The following is a 17,989-nucleotide window of genomic DNA, read 5'->3' as shown; positions in this document are numbered from 1 at the left end:
TATTAAAACTAATTTTAGTAAAAATAAGACGATAAATAGCTTGCCAAGTTTCTAAACAATCCTTCTGAAAAGAGTAGATTAACAAGAAATGTCAATTAGTATTGAAAATATCGCACTTCAAACATCGATGCTTATAAGCAGACTGTCCAAAATTATGAGCCCTTACCCTATTGTCTTTTGCAATCATTCAGATATGTAAATATTTTGTTTTAGATTTTTCACTTGCTCGTTTATTCTACCTAATTATACAATCTTCATGCAGATGGTGTCGGGGAGACAAACAAAAAGGCTCCACCACGAATGGAAGCAACACACGTAATGGAAGTAGCACAGTTACTACTGTCTCTTATACATTCATGGGGTTTAGACCCACATTTGGACAAAGTATGCGAAAGTCAACTAGGACTCTTGCGTCCAATGGTGCCGGTTTCATATGGAGTACTATCAAAGGGTGGTTACATGAGTCTCATGCTGCCAACATGGCAAAATACAATTGTCCTTCCAGCAGCTACAGAATCAATTTTGCCTGTTTCCACACAAGCAGCATTAGCGGATCAGATTCGTTTAGATACACTTACTAAACTCTTTACTGCTCGTCTTCACTGGGAGCTAAGTACAACTCTCACATCCAATCATCTTTTGGCAATGGTGGCCATGTCCAATACGCTAATGTCCATGAATATGGCTAGTTTCCTTCCAGAAACGGAGCGAACAAAAAAACTTCACAGGCAAGCGACACGTGCTTCAGCATCTTGGACAACAGAGGATGAACATGAGGAAATGTATACTCAACAACAAGCACAGATTAAACAAGGGTGGAGTCTTTTGTCGACACACCATTGTTTCCTTTTGCCTGACAAAATTGATGCCCTTGAACCGAGAAACTTTAAGAGACCTCAAGTTGAAATGATGGCTAGGCGTTGGCAACATCATTGCATTGAAATTCGCGAAGCTGCTCAGCAAATTTTGCTTGGTGAACTGGGCAGAATGGGAAAGAAAGGTACATTTTATTCTACTAGGGGGAACTGGGGTAGTAGTAAACAGGGGTAGTTGTAAACACTGTGATTTTTTCATTAATTTTAAGACTCCAGAGGATAAAATCCATATGCATTCATAGATACCATGGGGATGTATGTCCACAGATGAATTGGTCAAAACAAATCCTAATACTTTAAAAATAAAAATCATTTTTCCCGAAAATGTTGATATTTCGATTATTTTGGTCATTTGGATTTCCACCTGGAAATTAAAAACTGTGTAAAATAATCGAAATGTAGTAATACCAGTTCTTTCTTACATCTCTTAGGATTATATTAATGCATTTACTAGAGAAATTGAGATTTTCATTATTTTAAAAGGATTAATAATTAATCAGAAAACAGCATTTGGGGTAGATGTAAACAGGCAATTTCCCCGTAATTGTAGATGTCGCGCGTGTAGAATAAATGGCATTGGTATTGCATTTCATGGTGAGAAATTTTTCGTTTGCTTTTTTCAATAAGAAGTCACATGATATCAAAATATGGGGAAAATCCATTGAAAAATGTCTTTGATATGCATGCTTTTAGTTTTTTTGCTATTTTAATTATTCTTTGTAAAAAGTGTCGTGATTTTTTGAAAAATATACAGTTTTTATATATCTCTTAAGTAATTAAAATAATCGAAAGTGGTGCAAAGTTAATTTCAAGCGTGGGAAAAAAGGTGTTTACATCCTCCCCAGAAAGTGTTTACTTCTACCCCAGGTATTTTGTGAAAAGAGAGAAATGCACAGTGACACAAATTTTATTTTTATGGAAAACTCAATTGTTTTCCAGTATTCGCATTTCCCTCGATGTATTGCCTATACCCAAAGGTAAAACATGAGCTAAGAAAGATTTTCCAAAAAATCACTGTGTGCTTGGAAAATCACCTCAAATTCGCATCTATCGAAAATGTTTACATGTGCCCCAGTCTCCCCTATGATTCTTTTACATAAGAAAACATTTTTTTTCACAATTATTAGAAAACTGAAAGAATAATTCTCATGGGCGTACCTAGCTAGGGGCAGGGGGGCAGCTGCCCCCCCCCTAGAAGCGTCAAAGAAGACAAAAACAAATGAGAAGTAAAAAAAATATATTTGGTCAACAAAAGAAATTAAGTTTGATCAGTAAAAAACTAAAAATCTTTTCAAAAATGAGCTTAATTTTTCTATCCATAAAATATCGAAACTTTCATGAAAATTCACTTTGAAAATTCATTTTGAAAATTGTAAATTTAGTCACTTCTCAAATTTGATGTTTTACTGCTCGTTTGTACAGTGTCAATACAAAAAGAAGCTTATAAAAACTCAAAAACAATTAAAAGCCCAATGGAGGGAGGGGGCAAGGCAAGGCTGTTGGCCCCACTGCACTACATTGAAAAATTAAAAAAGTGTAAAAATGGGCAAATACTTCGTAATTATTTTTGCTTTCTTTTTATAACGTAATTTCACTAATTTATTTTTCGAAAAGAAGGAAGTTGTCACGTAATCTTTTTCACAGAATTAAAAGATATTTAAGGATTTATAACGAAAATCTAAAAAGCCACGGAGAATTTGTTTTATAAAAGTCGTCCTTGAGTCCTCTAAAAATCGTTTTTTTGGCACCAACAATTTACCATATACTGTTATTGAGAAGAAAGCAAGTTTGTTCTCAACATAATAAAAATTTTATATAATTCAAGCTCTTAGGCATATAAAAGTATAACATTTAAACTATATTTTTTGACCTTTTTATGTAATAATATTAAAAATTCGGCCTTTAGGACCTGATTGTCGGAAACATTTATTGAAAAAACTTACTTTTCGTTAAAAACCTAACGATTACTCAGAGTAGATTCATTTGACCTTAAAAAATCCATTATTCCCTGTTAGCAGATGAGATTCGAAACTTAACACTTTTATTATTATTTGAAAACTGTGATGACCTGGAGCGCCCCTTGCAGTCGACTTGTGAAACTATCTATACCGCCATTTTGTAGGATTTTTCGAGACCTTTCGATTGAGTATTCATTGATTAAATTCGGTAAATAAATCTCTGAAATATAAGGTTTAAAGTTTTGACTTTGTGCCGTCATGTTTCCATGTCCTGCTACGCACGTTATGCATTGTAAAGGCATATGATTTTATGTCCTTTTCGAGAATATGCAGTCATTTAATACATTTTATGTTGTAAGTTATATATTTCTTAAAAAAAAGTTTGTATAAATGCGAACATTTCATATAAGAGATTATTTTTCTTCTATGAAAATAGTTTTTTTTTTGCTCTAGAACTTTTCCCCCACGGTTTAGAACTTTGGTCCCGAAACAAAAGTTGTTACCTATACCAAGGCCTATTCAATGACATAGATCTCATTGGTGGTCGCACTATAGACCACTTTTGCCCATTGTCCTTTATCAAGAAAAAAACCCTGTCCAACTTGTACCACTTTACCCTATAAAAATTTGCGCGTTTATTATCAGAAATAAATTAAGATAGGTGTAATAGTAAAAATGCACCGAGTTCTTTTTACGAATCGAAAAGAATTTAATCAGGTATAGCACGGTTAGTTGGTTTTATAGATTAAAATATGAACTAAAGGGAATGCCTTACTTACTGTAGTTTATTGATAAAGAGTGGCGAATCATTTCTAAAAATTGATTTAATTTTGGCCAATAATATGGGAAACAAGGCACTGGCCCGAGGAACACTGACGATCGCACCTTATCAATACTTACAAACAGGGCCGTAGGAACGAAATTTGCTCACGGGGGGCAAAAATTTTTTTTTACTTTTCAAATTTTTGAAAATATACTCATCCTTAATGGCCTCTACACACTACAGATATTTATGTCCATATTAAAGAGTTTTTCCTACACAAGCGTAGGGAATTTGCTCCAATATGAACATAAATTTCTCTAGTGTATAGCGACCATAAGGGAGGAGTGTAAATTAGAAGATCAAAAGTGGTCTATATTTTTTATTGTTTAAATAGATAGATAAACTATCTTAGAATATACCATATATATTTCAGAAACTTATTCGAAGTACATTCGAAGTAACAGAACCGAAAGCAAATGAGCGCCGATCAGAATAGCATGCGCTCGAGTGCACATCCAAAAATTTGAGACGTGTTTTCTCTACTTCTCATTTTTAAAATTTTGTCGAATGTGCAGGAAAGATTAAAAAAAATGTTATAGACCAAATGAAATGAATAAAGGCTTATTCTCTTTAGCATTAAATTCTCTTCTAGTTGAACTAAAAGAATTGATGAAAACTTATTCTTCATGTTCTTTAGAGCATGTGAAAGTCAAAATTTTGTCCCAAAAACGTATAACTTTTTTCAAAAATCTTGAAAAAAATTCCGATTTAATGATTTTCTTCGGGTTTTCTTAGTTTAGCTATGAAATACACTAATGGAAATTGATTTTTTTTTCTCAGATAAAAATTACGATCTGCAGATTTTCCTAAAATAAGGGAGTAGTGCGACGAGGCACTCAAGAAAAATTCGAGAATCTTGACCGTTTCGTTCTCCTCCAAAGAAAAAATCCGAAAAACAGCTAAGTTTCGGCCTTCTAATTGACACTCCCCCCTTAATTCACAATGCATTAGGGGGAGTCTAAATTAGGAGACCAAAAATTAACTGTTTTCTTTTTTGGTTTTACGCGATTTTTCATACGAGGACACGATCAAGTCTTTATTTTTTTCGAAAAAAAATATTACAAAATGGCTGTCTAAAGTACTTCACTAGAGCATTTTGTCGCAGCACTCCCTAATTAACGTGAAATGTGTGTCTGGTAATTCTTATAAGAAAAATTAAAATAATTTTCGATTTTTATAAGTTTGTTTTATATTTAAACCAAGAAAAACTAGAGAAAAACTCGAAATCACGTACCTCAAAGTTTTTGATGTTCGCTCAAGTGCGTGAAAATTTACTCGGCAGTCCTTGGCTTTCGTCTCTGTATTTTCGAAAATACTTTCACAAATAATAAGACATAAGTTTTCAAAAATCGTTTTTAATAAAAAACAACGAAACCAAGAGGCTTCATAAATGTTTAACACTAAACCTACCAAAACCCGGGCAAATTGACCGGTTTAAAATTAACACAAATTTAAACGGTACTATGTCACTATCAAACTTTATGAATTTCTTAAAATATGCATGTAATATATTTTTCAGTGTTTAAATTTTAATTTTTTGCTCTTTTCCGAGGCAAATTTATTGAGTATCTTACCCTACCGCGTTTTATCATTTTACCAAAAAACGACCAAAAACGGTTGGTAGGTTTAGTGTTAAGGGTTGATCCTGGTTTCAAATTGCAAAAATATGTTTTTCTTGATTTTCTATTGTACTACTCAAAGTTAAAATCTATTGATGAATCTTGTATAGACTTTTAATTTACATTTAAAAAATATATATCAAATTCTTTTAAGAGTAAATAGATGCAAAAATTATGATATTTGATTATTGCGATGATGAAGAAAAATACTTGACAGATCGAGTTGCTCTGAAAAAATTAAATATTATCAAAATTTTTACTAGATATGAACTAAAATATTAAATAAAAATTACCATTTGTATAATTTTTAATGAATTAAAAAAATCAATTTTCATTCAAAAATATTGTCGTGAAATAGTAAAACAATACGCCTTTTCACTTTATCGTTTAATAAATATTTCCTTGAATGGTTTTGAAAGAAAATCGATCAGCCAAGAAACTGTTTCTTAAGGTGTCTCTACACTGGCTGTAATTTATGTCAAAAATTGTTTTATTTTAAAGAATTTATAGTATTTCCTCCAGGAAGAAATATACAAAAAATCTGTTAATAGAACAGCTTTCGACGAAAATTGCTCCTTATGAACTCTAAACATTTTTTTTCCTTAAAAAAAAAATGCGTTTTTGAAGGAAAGTGCTTGCAGTGCTGTAGATAGAAACGTAAAAATTCTGTCAAAAATGCGATTTTTGACGAAAATTGCACCCAATAATGTGTAGATGCCTTTATATTTAAAAGAAGTGTTTAACCACAGAGGCAAATTTGAAAAAGTTTTGTTTTGGATATATTTTACAAAGGCGCTCTCGAATTCATAAACTTATAATTTTTATTGATATATTGCTTTGAAACTTGAAAAATAGTATATTTTTAAAGATCAATACTACATGAATACCAAATAACTACTCCCTCCGTTCCGAAATAAGTCGTACGTTTGGGGAAAAATTAGGGATTAAGGAATAGTTTCAGAGAATGTTTTTCTTATTTGCAAATATCTATATCCATGTTCAGGGATAATATGGGGATCCTATCACGATGGTATGTTGAGGATTCGATATAATGAAATTGTCGATTTTTCGCTTTTTCTTCAAAGAGCTCCGGTAGATAGTTAATTACTACAAGATGGACTGTGATTAACATTACAGGCTAGAATTTGTTCTTAATTTTTAGTATGCACAAGTAGAACTCAACAGTTATTACCGATATGACATTTTTTATTGCTCAAATTTTGCAGAATGAGCAATAAAAAGAACATCCTTTTTTATGTGTTCGAATATCTGGAAGCAAAATGGTGAGAGATAGGGACTTGGGACCTTCAGCGGACCCCCCATAAGTTGACCCTGGGATCATTTATATGTTTCTCTAAAACATATCCAGAATTGAAGAAAAAAATCGCACGACGTGTTTTCGAGCAATCCCAAAAAACATGATTTTAGAGGGGAAGGGGAGGGGTGTGGTCAAAATAAAGGACATATTAATGGTCCCAGGATCAACTTATGGGGGGTCCCTCGAAGGTCCCAAGTCTGTATCTCTCACCATTCTGCACCTATTTTAGATTGAAAATAAAACGCCAAAAATAAGACATTTTTAAGACATTCGTTCCTCAACTTACCATCAAGACTGGACCCCAATTTTAGTACTGGACATTAGCAATAGTTCTTTACAAGAGATAATTGTTGATACACAAAACATTTACCAACAAACTTTCCCTAAATCCTATTTTTTCCCAAACGTATGACTTATTTCGGAACAAAAATTTTTCCCAAACGTACGACTTATTTCGGAACGGAGGGAGTAGTATGTTTTTCTTATTTTGTCACAAAAATATGGCAATACTTTACCGAGTTTTGATTTTAAAGAAGAACAATGGACAATTTTAGCAAATTTTGAAACAGAGATTGGCCTTCTCAGTGGGGGGGGGGGCAAAGGCAGGTTAGGGGGGGAGGGCAATGTACCCCTGCCCCTCTCCGTTGTTGCGCCCCTGCTTACAAATTGGGCATAGGCTAATCTATGGAGAAAAGTAGAATCAGCTTTGTTATCCCATTTTATTTTTTACGTTTTTGTTTTCAAAATAAAAATTGCGTAGCCCCCTCTCCACCCGCCGAGAAATTTTAGATTTAGCCCCCTAACCGAAATCCTGGGTACGCCCTTGATAATTCTGGCTATTGTTTTTTTTTTGAAGGTCGAAAACAACTTGTGGAAAATTGGGCGCAATTTCTTCCTCTCTACACACAACAGGAACCAATTGTTCAACAACCTATGACTCCTAGTCAAGTAAACCCATCACAATTGGGTGGAATGGCACCAAATGTGAATCAGGAACAGGTAGAGGAGGAATTTGAGGAGGAGGAAGAAGAAGTGATTAGAAAGAAACCATCATCTTTGGCTGAGTTAAAGCGCAAACAGGCATGTGCTGTAATTTTACTTGGTGTAATTGGAGCAGAATTTGGTCAGGACATTTCTATTGATGGTGGTGAAAAGCAGCAACAAACAAAACGTGTAACTGACCAGAGACGAAAGAGTTCAGTGGTAGAGGGCTTTGGGATTGGCAATAACAATTTGGCTCGACTTACATCCATGGCATTGACACATTTGCTATTAGCTCCAGCAACTCCTAAATTGCCGGCATTTACGCCTCTAAGGCGTGCAGCAATTGATCTAATTGGTCGTGGATTTACAGTTTGGGAACCCTATTTGGATGTCAGCAAGGTGTTATTGGGATTATTGGAGATGTGCTGTGATTCAAGTCGTCTTATTCCCAGTCTCAACTATAAGCTTCCACTAACACCACAAGCAGATGCTTGTCGAACAGCACGGCATGCTCTACGATTGATTGCTACGGCACGTCCAGCGGCATTTATTACTACAATGGCACGTGAGGTAGCCCGATACAATACTCTTCAGCAGAATGCCCAAACACTCAGTACCCCATTAACACAATCTGTATTGTATCGGGCTAAACGTGAAATACTTCAGTGTGTGGAGATGCTGATAGATAAGATGCAGACAGATATTGCTAATTTGCTTGTTGAAGTAATGGATATCACGCTGCATTGCCTTGATGGCAATGAGATGAAGAATAAACATCTTCAGGACCTCTTTCCGGCTATTTGCAAATTCAATCAGGTATCACATTGCTTTGCAACACGACGCATTGCTGTGGGAGCCAGCAATGGTCATTTGGCCATTTATGAATTGAGACACAATAAGTGTCAGATGATACCGGCTCATACTAATCCAGTCACAGCGCTCGCTTTTAGTCCCGATGGCAAATTTCTCGTAAGTTATGCCTCTGGCGATAATAGATTGTCCTTCTGGCAGACAAGTACAGGTATGTAACTTTTTGATTTAAATTGAAATTAATCAATATACCTACGATGTTTCATCATTTTTCTTTTTTTTGACAAAAATTTTGCTATAATTTTAGGGATCTGGTTTTTGAAAACAAATCACAATTCAATATTTTTTTTAGAAAACTCCCTTTTGATACCCAGAATGAGCCACGATCGGGCTCAAATTTTAGCAGGGGCATGACATTTCCTATGTTTCTCATAAGTTTCTAGCGCGCCGAAAAAACTTTTGGGTTTATTAGCTGTTTTCTGTCAGTGTAGAATAAATTAGCAAATAATAGTAATACAAAATAAAAGACAATTTAATATAGAATAGGCAACCGTAAACCCAAAATTGGCAACCTATGTAGTTTTGGAGATATCTCGTGAAATGTGTACGAAAACAGGGAAAAATTTACACTAAAATCGGTCGCATTTTTCAGAGCTAATGTCACCCCCCTGAATTTTAGTATGTGGGCCTTAGAATTTTCGATTAAAAAAAAAACTCAAGGCTCTTGACTCCCCATTAAATGACTACCTCCAGTTCTAAAGTATTCGAATTTCATCAATGGAAGCATTTTAAAAAGATCTCGCAAAATACCACATCTTCTTCTACAGCGAAAGTTCGCGAAGGCGCCTCTGGGGGCGTTATTAATAAAAAAAGATTTTCGTTTTCAATTTTCTAAGCTAGGGTAAATGTCCTAATTCAAAATCATTTCCAGACGCGTTCATATTAGGTGAGATTCTTAATAATCTCACCTACTATAATCCTAACAAAGTTTCATGTCGTCCGATCGTGCTCAAACTTTGCCAAAATGTGTTTCGCCACTTCCTGATCACGAATATATAGGGTAAGTGTGCCAAATTCTGGCCAGCTTGCAATTCCGGCCACATATTTTGTTCCTCGAATTTCCATGAATTTTTAATTTTTACTTACTCTAAAGATTATACAATACAAAAGAATAACAAAAAATGTAGCTTTGACAAACCAGATGATATGAAATAGACATTAGAAGAATTCCCGAAGTATGAGAATGAAGGTGGCCGAAATAGGACACCAATGCAATGTCTACATTTTTATTCATTTTAAAATTTATTAAGAATGATTTTAGAGTAAATAAAGACGATAAACCGTCTACAAGGTTCCAAGCAACACGCCTTAAAAAGAAATAAAAAAAATGAATTTGTATTAAAAATGTTACATTTCTAACTTGAGACTTTGCCGCTTGCATGCTACTATGCCGAAATTTGGCACACTTACCCTATGTGGCTAACTTACGTTCCCGGCCGGCCGGCCGCTCTTTGGAGCTTAATAGCTCCTAAACTAAAAGAGATACCGACTTGCGGTTTTCGGCAAAGGTTATATATCGGGTGAAAATTGCAACTTGGTGCATTGACCCCCCACCCCCCACCCCACCCCCTCCTTCCGCCATTTTGAATACCCCTTTTTTTTGTTTTCTCAATAGCTCAGCCCCTATGCCAGCAATCGGGCTCAAATTTTAGTATGTTATACCTGGGTCTTAGGGCTTTCCATCAATACCAAACTTAAGTGAGGGCTTTTTGGAAAGCTCTCATGAAATGCCACTTCCCCTTCTAACATCACAAGTTCATAAAACCACCGCTAGGGGCGCTATTTTTAAAAAGATTTTACAATTTTCTAAATTAAATAACTCAAAAATTCTTAAAATAGGGTTTTAAATGGAAAGTCTCACAAAATACAACAATTCTTTGATATAGTTGAAGTTCATCAAATGAACACTTGGGGCGCTCTGGCCGAAAAAACGAGTTCAGAAACAAACAACCTCGATTATCTCGGCTTCTGATTAATCGATGAGATCAAGTTCTACAGCAAAATTATAGAGAACATTCTGGTCTACATTTCACCCATATATCACTTTTCTGTGACTCCATCCAAATCTTTGATATTTTGGTTTAAATACAAAATTTGTATAATTTCACGAATTTGATTCAAGATAACTGAATGGCGTACCCCAACTTCAGCTCTAAATCGAATTTGCATGCATTCCGAGTTAGCTCACATTAAGAATCTCACCTACATAAGCCGGTTAGGATTATCTGTCCCTTTTGTCTGAAGAGAATTACATAAATGTGCTCCTTGACTCTTCTAGATTCTTACTGTTTAGTGATTTTTTTTTTTTGGATATAATTTGAAAACTTCTTAAATACAAGAAAAATACGCGAGCGTAAAATGCTTCTGTTGGAAACATATTAATCGAAATGGAGACAAGGGAAAGTTTCTAATTGGAGACAAACAGTGTAAGTGAAATCACGACGAAAAGCTTCCAAAACCTTGCTGAGTTGCTCCTGAATGCAGGGTTTGTTCTTATTCCTGGTCTTTTCACCTTTCCCATCTAAAACAATAAAAAAAATCTGTCTAAACAATCATATTTACGGAGTTTCCTATTGAAGCATTTGCAGACACTTTAGAAAAACCCTTTTTGTTCACGAAATAGGTAATTATTTCATTTGAAAACTTCACGTACCGTTAACAATAAAAATTAGCACTTAATTTAACTAAAATTAGCCAGAAATATGACATAAATGTTAAATAAAATGAATAAACAACGGTCACCTTATTGTGTTTTTCATTGGAAAACATGGTCAATCGATGAAAAATTCGATGGTGAAAAGGTACACTTTTAATATTTCTGATAAATCAACAAATTAAAATTTGTGAATATGAATGGATTTTCGCTTTATTTGGAGCAAAATTAACTAAATAATGAAACTATGATATAGAAAATATATAAATATTAAGTACTGTATTTATCATGAAAACAATGACGTTTCCATTTGGAGTAGCGAAAAATTTGCATTTGGAGCAGGTTTTGAATTAGCTTAATTTACCCTACCGTAAAAAATTAAATTTGATCAGTAAAATTAGTAATAAAAAAAATTAATATATAAAACAATAAGAAATTTTCTTATTGTTTTAGATGAGAAAGGAGAAAAGACCAGGAATAAGAATAAATCTTTCACTCAGGAGCAACTCAACAAGGTTTTGGAAGCCTTTCGTGGCGGTTTTACTTACACTGTTTGTCTCCAATTGGAAACTTTTCCTTGTCTCCATTTGGATAAATTTGATTCCAATAGAAGGATATTTAACTAGCGTATTTTTCTTGTATTTAAGAAGCTTTCAAATTATATCAAAAGAATTTTCTCTAAACATTAACATTCTAGAAGAGTCGAGGAGCAAATTTATGTAAGTCTCTTCAGAAGAAAGATGAACTTAATGTGTTGAATCTTCTGTCAAAGTTAAAGCGTCTGGAAATGGTTTTGAATGAGGACATTTATCCTACATCTGTTTTTTTTTCTTTTATTTTTTGCTCCTAATGGGAGGGGGGCAGCTGTCATATGCCCATTAATGGGTACGCCCATGAGATGAGCAATAAGCAATATTTACTAAATCAACCCATTAGTATCTAAGAATATGAATAAATTTCATACATTTTTTTCTCAAAATCTAAAATGATCCTTGAGTGTAAGACATTATTAAGAAATTATTGAGTTATATGTATGAACCTTGCCATTTTAACTCTTTTTAATTCAACATTCCATTCACTTTAATTTCAATTGCAGTGTTATCAAGGTACTCAATCAGAAATCTCAATTTGTCTTAAATATATTTGATTTATTTTTACCGTAGGCATGTTCGGACTCGGTCAGAGTCAAACACGATGCATTAAAGGCTACTCAACAGCTCCAATTCCTGACGTATCTCGGCTGAATCCAATGCGCCTAGCTAAACTTATCTGGATTAATAATCGCACTGTGACTCTAATGCTAGCAGACGGATCAGAAACACGCTTCAATGTCTAAATTAATTATTTAATCTTCACTTCAATATTCTCTACAGTAATTCACGTCGTTAATGAAAAAAAAAATCCAACATGGATGCTAAAAGTATATTGTTTTATTTGGAAAATTATATTTTATTCTCAGTGTTTATGCTAATTGTAGCAAAATAAAAAAATAAATGTTATGTTTAAAAAATGCCATTTAAATTTCGTTGCTACGTTAGAGGGATGTTCATTTTAGCACTCTCCTGGCGAATAGCATTAATAAGATCGTAGTTGATTAGAAAGATCAACCTCAGGCCACAGAGCTAGGATGATAGAAATATTTAATTTTTTGAAAAACCTCCTAAACGATAAAAAATATAGAATTACCTCAATGACGCTGTTATTGTTGAGACGAGTTTTAGCTCCTGTTAACAAAGGACTTCCATCCACATAAATGGCTCGTTTACCCTCGTTCGTCATAAAAAAGTCACCGTTACTGCGTAACTTGATGGTAGCCTGCTTACGAGATACTTTGTGTGCAGGTCCTTCGAGCTTAAGGTCCACATCCACGATGAAATCTTTTGTACATCGTCCAACTGTTATTTCACGGGAACGCATCAGATATCTTACCAAACGTCCACGAAGGACAGCTGGAGTTTCTTTGTCGAATTCCGGCGTAAATCCAATTCCAGCCAAAGAATCCACAAGAACCGTCCAACGGGATAATTCATTTTCAAGATGACGAATTTCACGTTTATTGCGTCGGTCAGCTAGCGCAAGCTCGATCTCAAGTGTTTCATCCTTGAGATCCACGAGTTCAGTGTCATTAATGAGTTCTTCAGTATCTGAAAACGTCATGGATTCTCGACTAGGCGGATGAATTATTTGATCCGGCAATAGAGTATATTGTTTCATCAAACTCCAATGGCTCTGTAGGGATTTTGCAGTACGTGCTGGGTAGAAAACAGCGGGGTTCTTGTCCAATAATTCTTGAAATGTTTCAAGCGTAGGTGAAGTATTCTATAAGACAGATAAAATTGTAGTTTATTTTTAGGTGTGATTCCTTCTAATCACACCTATTGTAATCTTCGGATTTTCTCAAAGTGCTCCGATCGAGCTGAAATTCACAGGGTATATGTTTTGAACATCCCTGATGCCGAAAATCATAAGCCGGCAATTTCGGGTACGGCTGCCGTCCGGCCGTCCGTAGTACGCAATATTTCTGGTTAGGATAGAGATATCTTTATAATTTTTTTTAAATATATCTACGTGCGCGTATGACAATTTCTGTGCTATTAGTTTTTTGAAAAACCAGTTCTAAACCGGTTAAAAATCACGTTTTGTAGTTTATCTCGAAATCTAAGGATGCGATTTTGATTTTTTTATGTTTATGTTGTAGTCCAGAAAATTTAGACCGATTTAAAAAAAAGAAATTAAGACATTCGTCGAACGGTTCTCGAGATATTTCACTTTAAAGATTTCAATTTTAAGAATATTTGCTATTAGCGTCAGGCGGGAAAAAAGCGGGAGAAGCGCGGCGTCGGACAAGCTTTCACCATATATATAGGGGAGACCGGGGAGGTTTGGGACAGGGGTAGTGTGGGACAAGGTGATTTTTTCAATTAATTTTTTAAATAAATGGGATTTAACCACTACTCAATCGTAGGCAATATTAAGATGTATCTTGACTAAAAGAATGGATATTCTCAGTTTTATTGTTTTAATTCTATGAACATTTTTTTAAAAATTGTTAAAAATCGTATATTTTGACGTCTTAATTTTCCTCTTTGTATTTTATATCAGCGATATATAATCAAAACTTTTTATCTCTTTAAGTAGCAGTGTAATCTGGGAATATGTTTTTATAAAGGTTTCAGAGATTATACGCTCTTTTTTTACATTAAGATTTTAAATACCAAAACTACACGCGGGGATGTTTGGGACACTTGAAAGGGGATGAATGGGACGTTGATTTTCGACAAGATTGTAGGTGGCGTGCAATTTTTTATTGTCAAAATGGAAATTAATGCCCAGTTTTTACTGAAAATCTCCCTCTTGGGAAAACTTTACCAGTGGAGCAGATGTCTCTAAATACAGAGACAATTAAACCATCAATATCTTGGGAATCAATAATTCCTTCTCAGAGGATATTCGACCTTTGTCCAATCTCGATAAAAACTATTTTTTTCGAAAATTTATCTAATAATATTACTCTACATTTCTCACAAATTCTCCAGAAAAGGCAAGGTGAGAGCTAATTCAGAGAAATAATGAGAAAACAGGTACAATGCAGTTGTCGTAAAATCAAACAAGAATCCGTCAATGAGTTCAAAACTTTAAATTGCAAGAAAATCTACTCGCTTGATGAATTTGATGATCATGATTGCAATATTTAGAATAAAAAAAAAGAAAAGAAAGGTAGATGGAAAATAAGAAGAAAATACTTTAAATAATTGATTGGCAATAAATGACTCTACTGTACAAATAAAATTGATATTAATTTCTAAGTATGAAATAAAAGATGAAACATTTTTATTTCTATCAGAAATATTTTTAATCTAGTATTTAAAATTAATTAACGTGCTCCAGTAATGCAAATTATGCGAGAAAAAATGCGTCCCAAATATCCCCTTTTGCGTCCCATACTGCCCCAAATCGGGGAGGTTTGGGACAAAGCGTCAAGTAAAATGTTTTATCTTCTCCAAGAAAACTCAGTCGTTTTCCAAGTTCTATCGAGTACTTTTTATAAAGTCAATATCCATAAGTATCCTATATACCGCATAGAATTGTAATACACTATCGTGGTTTTTTGGAATAGTGTCTCAAAGTCAAAACATGAAAAGGTGTCCCAAACCTCCCCGGTCTCCCCTAGCACTCTCTCACTCTCCTTCTCTACATAGTGAGTCTATATTCGAGGATTTGTAAGGTGGCGTATACAATTCACGATCTGCGATGTCTTTCGCGGATCTTCGCGGGGCGCGGATTTTTTCGCGGGGAGCGATTTTCTCGGGTCGCTGACAGAGGTTCTCAATGAATGTAAAGTTTGAGGCCTCTATCTCTCATAATTTCCGAGATAATCAACTTTAAAGATTTTCAGACACTATTATGCGTTTCTCACCCAATTTTTTTCATTTTCAAGTGAAATCTTGCACATAACAAGCCTCAAATGGGCTCTAAATGGACGTAATATTTGAGGCCTCTATCTCACATAGTTTCCGAGATAATCTACTTTAAAGATTATCAGACACTTTTATGCATTTCTCATCCAATTTTCCTCATTAATAACGATAATAAGTTACATACAATTTAAACGAAATTTGCATTATTTATGTATAAATATCGTTCAAGTTTGCCAAAATCCGAATTTGCAACGAAGGAATCACACCTCTATAAGCTGATCTAGACTTATCACTGGCTGTTTTTACATTTCACAAATTGTAAGACTATTCAATTTAATATTGAAACTTCTACGTTTGTGTAGGAAATCTAAATACAGTAGACTCTCTCTCAATCGGGAATATGGGGTAAAATGTCATCCGGTTTAGCTATAGAATTGAACGTCAAAGCCTTTGTAAATTCCACAAAAAGAGGTCAATTATAAAGAATCACGATAAAATAGGAAGAACTACAGCGAATTTGAACAAATTATCTTCATAATTAAACGTGAAAATTGTCAACAAAATTCTTCGCCCGATTGAAAAAGAGCCGATTGAGCGAGAGTCTACTGTACGATGAATTCATATTTTTAATTTTATAGTTTATTTTGGGTATTTAAAATTTAAATTATTTCAATTTAGGTGATCAGCAAAACCTCCGGTCAAACTGTGCCGTCCAAAGTTCCGAAAAATTTAAAGTGAAATATCTCGAGAACCGTTCGACGAATGTCTTAATTTCTTTTTTTTTTAAATTGGTCTAAATTTTCTGGACTACAAGATAAACATAAATAAATTCAAAATCGCATGCTTAGATTTCGAGATAAACTACAAAACGTGATTTTTAACCAGTTTAGAACCGGTTTTTCAAAAAAAATAATAGCACAGAAATCGTCGTACGCTCGCGTAGATTTATTTAAAAAAAGAATTATGAAGATATCTCTATCCAAACCAGAAATATTGCGTACTACGGACGGCCGGACGGCAGCCAGACCCGAAATTGCCGGCTTATGATTTTCGGCATCAGGGATGTTCAAAACATATACTCTATGAATTTCAGCTCGATCGGAGCACTTTGAGAAAATCCGAGGAATACAATAGATGTGATTAGAATGAATCACATCTAAAAAAAAATTGATAAAAACGAAAAACTGATATTCTTGTAGCGCTTAATGATAAAATAATTAAAACTAAAGAATTTCATATTTAAAATCACAATACTTATCTAGGGATTATTTTCTTTAGTTTAATATGCTACCTTAGAAATAAAATTAATGTTAAAAATATGTTAATTACGCTCTTAATAGTTGCCAACATATCCTCTTCCTGCGTTGTATAAAGAGCTTTACTTTGTACGTTTTCCACTAATTCTGGATGGAGATTTCTCATAGCAGCTACGGCAATACGTGAGATAGATTCTTCATAGAGAAGTGAATACCAGCGAGCCTGAAGTTCCTGCACCGTGAACTTACACGAAAATTTTGTACCTCGGTGAACCATCTTGAGATCATTGGTCTGTTGAATGCCAATTATGAGTGCCAGATCATCAATGGGCTTCCATCGACCCAGATCTTTCGTAGACACCTGATGAGTGCCACGGGAACGTCGATTTTTCTTGGAGCTCTTAAGACTACGCTTTTTCTCCATTGATCCACTTGGTAGATATTCCCTAGATGCAACTTGAGGTGTAGTAGTTACAGTATTCGCCACTGATGTTACCATCTGGGAAATAGGGGCTGCAACACTAGCCACCGGAGTCACCACGGATATAAGTGATGGCACTATTTCCGTGCAACTTGATGTTGTTGGCACAATAAAAGACTGGGACTGCGTCCGAGTACGAGCTACGCGATTTATTTGGGTTGGTGTAAGTCCCAAGCTATATTCAACAATTTCATCGTCAAATCTCTTGCGTTTAATTGACCGAGAAGAGCTGTATCGATGATTTAAGGAAAAATTTGAAGGTTATCTTCTAGAACTAGTTTCAATTAACATTTTTCTCCTACCTGCGCCTCTTCTGATCAATTGCATCAGATATAATTGGACTTCCAACAAAGTCTCCTCCAATATGATCCATAATAAAAGGAAATCCAAATGCAAATTATTGTAATACAATCACGAAAAACACCAATTTTAACCTTCTTCTTCTTCTTCTGTTTTATGTAAGGCTGTCGGACTCACTCGGGTCCATATAGCCAACCAATTTTAACCAAATCTCTAGTCAGAAAAATGACGTACAATGACGCTTGCCCTATAGCAAAACGTAGCGATATAAGAACCAGTAGCGACAAAATCCTCGGAATTTTCCAGTATTTTTCTTGATAAATTCCACGGACATTTTCCATATAACAGTAGAAGTATAGAGTAGTAGACTCTCGCTCTCGCTCAATCGGCTCTTTTTCAATCAGGCGAAAAATTTTATTGACAATTTTCACGTT

At 34.5% G+C, this 17,989-nt stretch overlaps 2 protein-coding genes across 6 annotated transcripts in view; one reads left to right on the top strand and one right to left on the bottom strand.

Annotated features, from left to right (window-relative positions):
• LOC129801763 (WD repeat-containing protein 7) overlaps positions 1-12,610 on the top strand; it is a 40,916-nt gene extending 28,306 nt beyond the window's left edge. For all 4 annotated transcript variants that reach the window (XM_055847073.1, XM_055847071.1, XM_055847070.1 and 1 more), the window contains 3 exons: positions 263-1,000; positions 7,450-8,598; positions 12,264-12,610. In XM_055847073.1, the coding sequence (XP_055703048.1) occupies positions 263-1,000; positions 7,450-8,598; positions 12,264-12,436 (2,060 nt within the window). In that variant the 3' untranslated portion in view covers positions 12,437-12,610. The remainder of the gene's footprint in view (positions 1-262; positions 1,001-7,449; positions 8,599-12,263) is intronic.
• Positions 12,509-17,806, bottom strand: LOC129801767 (microspherule protein 1). 2 transcript variants are annotated; one of them, XM_055847078.1, is made up of 5 exons: positions 17,762-17,806; positions 17,558-17,689; positions 16,848-17,484; positions 12,787-13,419; positions 12,509-12,722 (listed from the first exon to the last, which is right to left on the bottom strand). In XM_055847078.1, exons 2-5 carry the CDS (start codon positions 17,626-17,628, stop codon positions 12,630-12,632), a joined length of 1,434 nt encoding a protein of 477 aa, XP_055703053.1. In that variant the 5' UTR covers positions 17,629-17,689; positions 17,762-17,806; the 3' UTR covers positions 12,509-12,629. The 2 variants fall into 2 exon arrangements, with proteins under 2 accessions (XP_055703053.1, XP_055703051.1); XM_055847076.1 differs by having other exon boundaries at positions 12,509-13,419; positions 17,762-17,804.
• Between the last annotated feature and the right edge of the window lie 183 nt (positions 17,807-17,989).

Source organism: Phlebotomus papatasi, chromosome 2, assembly GCF_024763615.1.
Source record: "Phlebotomus papatasi isolate M1 chromosome 2, Ppap_2.1, whole genome shotgun sequence".
NCBI classification, from domain to species: Eukaryota; Metazoa; Arthropoda; class Insecta; order Diptera; family Psychodidae; genus Phlebotomus; species Phlebotomus papatasi.
Note: the sequence above shows the minus strand (reverse complement) of the source record. Positions and strands in the feature narration are given on the sequence as shown.

What these genes read in the sequence shown, in the direction of transcription:
- LOC129801767 (XM_055847076.1), bottom strand. Translation starts at nt 17,628, where the DNA reads ATGGATCATATTGGAGGAGACTTTGTTGGAAGTCCAATTATATCTGAT. An exon ending in ATTGATCAGAAGAGGCGCAG is followed by an intron (nt 17,485 to 17,557) that starts GTAGGAGAAAAA and finishes TCATCGATACAG; the next exon opens with CTCTTCTCGGTCAATTAAAC. An exon ending in TGTTGGCAACTATTAAGAGC is followed by an intron (nt 13,420 to 16,847) that starts GTAATTAACATA and finishes TCTGTCTTATAG; the next exon opens with AATACTTCACCTACGCTTGA.